The sequence below is a fragment of the Myzus persicae genome, unplaced genomic scaffold, assembly GCF_001856785.1.
Source record: "Myzus persicae strain clone G006 unplaced genomic scaffold, MPER_G0061.0, whole genome shotgun sequence".
Classification (NCBI taxonomy): Eukaryota; Metazoa; Arthropoda; class Insecta; order Hemiptera; family Aphididae; genus Myzus; species Myzus persicae.
In genome coordinates this window covers 1-6,297 of record NW_019103067.1, presented here as the reverse complement: position 1 = coordinate 6,297, position 6,297 = coordinate 1, and the positions used below count along the sequence as shown (strand labels likewise).

The following is a 6,297-nucleotide window of genomic DNA, read 5'->3' as shown; positions in this document are numbered from 1 at the left end:
TCAAATAATTATGGCGTTCTATTTAAATGCCAAATTTTAAAAATTCGTATATCTTTTTTGGCTTTAACGTTTTTTAACGATCTTTAAAAGTGATTTTGTAAATACATACATTAGACTGTGCCAAATTTTTAACATCGTTTGATCAATTTTAAATAATTTGTATACCGTGTTATTTTTATGTAAATTTATCAAAATACAATTTGTTGTTAAGAATGAACAATTTGAACTTCTACCACGTTCGTCGTTATCGTATTACTATAATAATAACGTTCATATTAATAGACACTACGCATAACAGTAGATAAGGAAAAAATATCGTTTGCTTTGAACTGATGTCCAATTAACCGTGTACATAAAACTGTTGAACGAATTACATACTGAGCCATATTTATTTCTTGAAGTATAAAACTTTGATTTAAATACGTTCATTTTTTTTAAAAAAATAAATAAGCATAATTTAATGCAATCGACAATTATTCGTCTTTTTTTAAGATCAATAATATTTTCTTTTTTGTAATCAATTGTTTCGTGAAATAAATAAATAAATAATTATTTACTATAATACAAGTTATTAGAGGCTTTTTATTTATAATTTTGTTTGATTTTATAATATTAAAACCAAATTAATAATGTTTTTAACTGAATCGAAAATATGTTATACAAAATGATAAAATTTATCAAAATAATAACATAGTTCAGCATACGAATGGGTATACATATTTTTTGTTTTTGTGAACAAACGTGAATCCGTTAATAAATTGATGAAACTTGAAATAATGCAAATGTTTACTTAAAATAATCCTTATACGTGAATTTAACGTTTTTCCCTTTCTTGTACAGTTTGTAGGTAAATGAATATTTATTTTAAAACATTTTAAAAATATAATCTTGTTTAGTCTAGCGATTTTTAATAAAGTTTTCAAAAAAATTAGTTTACTCATAAGTTAAATTTTTCATAATTGATTATAGTTTTCTTTAATCATCTGATCATTTGTAAGTGCATATAGGTAGCTACTTTAACTGATTCTGTTCAATATTTTACAAATTTCCCAAGTCCCGATAGAACAAGTATAAAAAAAGGTATGATCGCCATCAGACTTGAACAAAGACATTAAACAAATTCTATATGATTTAGCTATCTATATAATTATAAATTTTAATAATTACCTACCTATTTAATATTGTTATGATTAGAAATTCTCTTTGAAAAATGTTAAGTATTCGATTTATCATTTATGTTTTAAATTCTCCATTACTACTGCTAACAGATAAAAAATAATCTCCTAAAACCGAAGAAAGAAATTCGTCTAACATTTTATTTTTTATGTATGATCAATAATGTTCAATTTACTAATAAAAACTGTATGATGGTTATTCTTGTTACGGGTGACAATGAGTTTTCACAACTGCCGATTGAAACGGATAATAGATTCACTTTGTCTTAATTGAGTCCTCTCTCAAAATTACTATATACATCAAATATCAACGCATTAGTAAAACATACACTCGTTAAATTGTTGAAAACATAGTTTTATTTTTTTATATTCATTAAAAACGCATTTTAACTAAAGCTAGGTTATATTATAGTTTTTTTAAATATATTGTACAAAGTTATATAGTAATGTTTTATTTTGTTTGTTTACATTCATTTCTGTAAAAATTTGTTGTTAAATGTTATTATTTTAGATCGCATTTCTAGTATTTAAGAGTTATAAATATATTTTTTTTTTTATCACTTACTTAAATTTTAATTTTTAGACAAAAGCTTGTCAGCAGGTAAAAATATTTTTGTTTTAAGTCAATGATTTAAAATCTGATTCAGATAAATTATGGACATTAATGTTATATTTACTCATGACGAAAACAATAGTTCGATTTAGTGACGTAGTGTGCTTTACCTAAGCATATTTCGGTAACAGACAATCTTTTGATGTATTTTTTTTTTATTTTATTAACCCTTAGTCGTTAGTTGGATTACAACCAACGATTTAACTGTTTTTTCAAGTTGAAATTTGAACTTGTTTTTATAGCTAAAAATATAAGTATTTTTTTACCGTGTTGAATGTCGAATGACGCCGAAAGCCCTTTATTGTACTAATTACGAATGATTACATCACTCTGTACATCTGATATTAGTATGTAATCTGTTGAATGTTAATTAAGATTATTTAAATATTTATAACACACACACATAAACACACACATCCATATATGTTTTATATTATAACATAAATACATACATACACGTATTTACTACATTATATAAATAATATTGAGTGTGTATTGTATTTTAGACAAGTCTAAAATTTAATATAAACTGTATTAATTTGTGGTACCATTGTAAAGCGTCGGTGATTTTGTTTTTATTTATTAATTATTATAAATAGAACGCGTTTTTTGTCCGAATAATGTTTTTGACTTTGTATTTCGTCATTTTTTTCGAATTGTTTTTTTATATGCATGTAAAAAAATATATTTGTAAATGTTTTATTGTACATCTTCGTTACAAAACACTTGAATAATAAATACAATTAAAAAATAATTATCATTTATTTATACCTCATCAAAACAATAGAAGAAAAGTTTTATTTATTAGTTTCAGATTTTGTATGGTTTATTTATTTTTTAACTGAAAATAATTTTATTAATACAACAAAGATAACATAAAATAATATAAAGAATAATAAAATAGTACCTTAATACATACTTTAGTTAGGTATGTAATAAAAATAATACAATACATTTTTGAAATCTGTTGAGTTTTTAAAATTCATAAGTAGATATCACAGTTCATTTAATACAATTTTCAATACATAAAATAAATTAACAAAATCACAGAATACAAATATATATTAAATTTAAGTATTAGTCTTGAATAAACATGGTTATTTAAAGCACTTAATTAATTCAACAAGTATTTTGTAGATAACTTCATGTTAGATTTAATAATAATGGTTGTTATAAATTATAAAAATTAATAAGTAATTGCTAAAAACACTGGACACATTTTTTGTCTCGAAGAAATAGTGAGAAAATGGAAATCGACAGACACATTTATGTGATATTATTATTATGTTGAAGAAACATCAAACGATACCTAATGTGAATTGTATTACATTTATTAATTCAACATTTATCAGGATAAAGTGTGTATACTTTTATTAACACTTAAAAAGTTATAAAATGTAAATTTATCCACAACTTTTATCTATAATTTTTTTCATTTCATTCTAGTTGTAAACTACGATAAGTTTATCTTTTCACTAGATAGGTACATTCATAATTGTTAAATACTACAATATTTAATGTTTCTCCTGTTACTAAAATATAGTATCCGTTATAATTTATTTTTTCCTCACAATTTTATCTAATGACTCTAGACAAAAAATGACCTAGTGATTTTTACAAAATATTTCATCATTAGTTTATAATTTATAATATTTAAAGATATACAATCCTTTAATATAATAAAAATAAAATGTTTTTTTTATTTTTTTATGTGGGTTGATTTTAAAATTAAATATATATATTAGTAAACCATAGTTCAAGCTATTCTTAATTATAAACGCCGAGTATTTAGTCCTGAGTCCGTTTCATTTCTTTTCTAAAACAAAATATATAGTAGTTTTATTATTGATTATTTTTAATTTATTTATTATTAACAATCAAATTGCACATTAATATGATACTTTTATAAAATAATTGATTTATGTTTAACAATCATTATCCTCGTTATATGAAAATATTCAAAATATTGGTTGTACGAGATTATGATTAAAGATCAATAAAAAATATATTTGGACAATCAAGCATATTATGCGATACCCATGCAATATGATTATAAAATTAAAATACATTGATAGTACACAAATTATTTTTAGCTACTATAAAGATAGCATTTTTTTTTTTTATGGTTGTCTTAAAAATTATATAAACACATTTTTCCTACATGAATATTTTCTTCAACAAAAATATTTCAATTACTTGTTAATTTTAAGAAATAGAAAAACTATGAATTTTCCCACACGGGTAAATATATTTTATGCATGGAAGGAAGAACAAAATACGAAAAGATAAGTTTTATTATCGAGTATCTAAGTTGGTAAGTAACTTACTATTATTAAAGTGCATAAACATTATTTTGGTGCTTACCTAGACGATTTATCTACGATCTCCGTCCGATGTAGTTGACTTATAGAATTTGTGTGTTTTCGTATCCCGAGTGTGTCTAAAGGGCGCTTGATTTCTTTCGATCAACGGTACAGGGCATGGGCCGCTCACCCTCGGTTTATATTCGTTTCTGTAATGACTAGTGCTCGACTCACTTATTGACGAATCGCCGAGACTGATATGTGACCTGTTCGTGGATGACCTCGACACCCTATCTTGACGGTGCATAGCGCTAATACTGTTCCGGTTGTCTGGAGGTGATACCACGAATGTCGAGTCCAACGTATTGATGCTCCTCCTTTGGGCCGCTGCTGCTGAAGAAGTGGTATGGGGCGCTTCGATATGCGTCACATCTCCTTTGCGGTGCAACACCGAATTGCTCAGATCGGTGTTCGAACTTATTACAGACTTACGGTGATGAGATTGGTCACTGTATGTTTTCCTGTCGATCGTCGACGTGTCGATGTTCAACACGTTGGAACTAGTGCTGTGCAAAGACTTCCTATAAGTTGCAGTGGAATAACTTTTAACTTCATTTCCATGCGAACGATTTGTAGACTGCTCAGATTTTTGTTGTGACGAAAGTGATTTAGAGTGGTCCCGATTGTATTCATTCCGATTTTGGCTACTGGTCTCATACCGGTGGCTTTTGTTCAACTGTTCATTCGATATAGCTGACTTGCTTGAACGCAAATCCGAAGAATAATCACGGCTAGTCGAGTTTCTCTCGTTGGTATTTCCGCTAGCAAATGATTGTCTTCCTACTTCGGTTTTGAGAACTTTACTTGTTTGGTTATTTGAATAATGTTCAGAACGCTGCTCTATAGATGACGCATTTCGATTATTTGTTGATTTTTCGTCAGACAGACTTATAACAAAACTTTCAGGCCGTCGAATTTGTTCACTATTTTTTGAATTACTAGTAATAGTGCTCTGTCTATAGTTTTGACCACTAGTTTCATTGGTATATTTTTGACTAGTCTGACCAATGTTTTGAAGATTTCTTTGCTGTGCAGAATAATTTTGATTATCGTTACTATTCAGATGCCCGTGTCTATGTTGTGTGTTTTGTACTCTGTCGACATGGTTTTCATTTTGTAGTCTATCGTGATTCAACTGTCCTCTAGATTCTTGAGACTGTCGTGAAGAGTAAGTGTGTTGTTCACTTGTTTGTCCATGCCACTGATTTGAACTGCTGACATTTTGTGAAGACATATGGTTATAATGATTGGATGAATGTTGACGAGTTGTATTATCTGAATATCTTTGATCGTTGGTCTGGTTTAGTTGTTGCTTCGATAATGATGCGTTTTTAGTACTGCTTAAATCTGTTACAGATCCTTTTAAATAATCTCTTTTTTGAGAAGTCTCCCATTTTTTTCTCTCCACATGTTCTTCAGATTTTGAGCTTTTTTGGAACGTAGAATTAGATGATTGTTTTACAACACGACTTTCAATATTTTGTGATTCAGCTGATTGTCTAAGTTCTCCTTCGAATTGTGACTGTCCATATTTGACACTAATTTTTTCTTTTGTATTTGAGTCTTTAGGAAAATCCCCCAAAGAAATTTGAGATTCAATATGCTTTCTAGTATTAGTATTGTTCTGCTGATTTTTGTGCATTGAAGAATAGTTTTCAGTATTTGAAGAGGAATGCGATTTTTCCACTTGATTTATTCGTTTGTGGTCGCTTACAGTTTGATTATTTTCAGTCATTTTCTGAGAATATCCAGAATCAAGCGACTTCTGATCGGAATGTATGTTTTTGTTGGTAAAGTGCATTATTCCTTCTACCTTCAAATTATCTTCATGTTTCCTGATTATAGCTTGCTCAACCTTTCGAACTGTATAAGTTCGATCTCTTTTTTCAAATTCTCCTTCCATCCTTAAATTGTCTTGAGGCTTATAAGCAACAGTACGCTCACTTGTAGTTACTTTTTGTACGACTCGTTTTTCAAAATCACCTTCTGATTTTAGGTTATCTGGATGTCTTATCTGTTTTGGTCGTTCACCTGGTCCATAATTTTGTTGAGAAGGTCTATCAAATGCACCTTCCGGCCTTAAGTTATCCGGATGTCTAATTTGTTTTGGTCGTTCACCTGGTCTATAATTATCTGTAGATGGTCT

The 6,297-nt window shown here is 27.8% G+C and overlaps 1 protein-coding gene across 1 annotated transcript; it reads right to left on the bottom strand.

Moving 5' to 3' along the window:
- Positions 1 to 4,152: 4,152 nt before the first annotated feature.
- LOC111033712 (GATA zinc finger domain-containing protein 14-like) lies at positions 4,153 to 6,294 on the bottom strand (the record flags this gene model as incomplete). Its single annotated transcript, XM_022314600.1, has 1 exon — positions 4,153 to 6,294. A coding segment is annotated over one exon (2,133 nt), but the record flags the coding sequence as incomplete, so codon positions are not given.
- Positions 6,295 to 6,297: the final 3 nt, after the last annotated feature.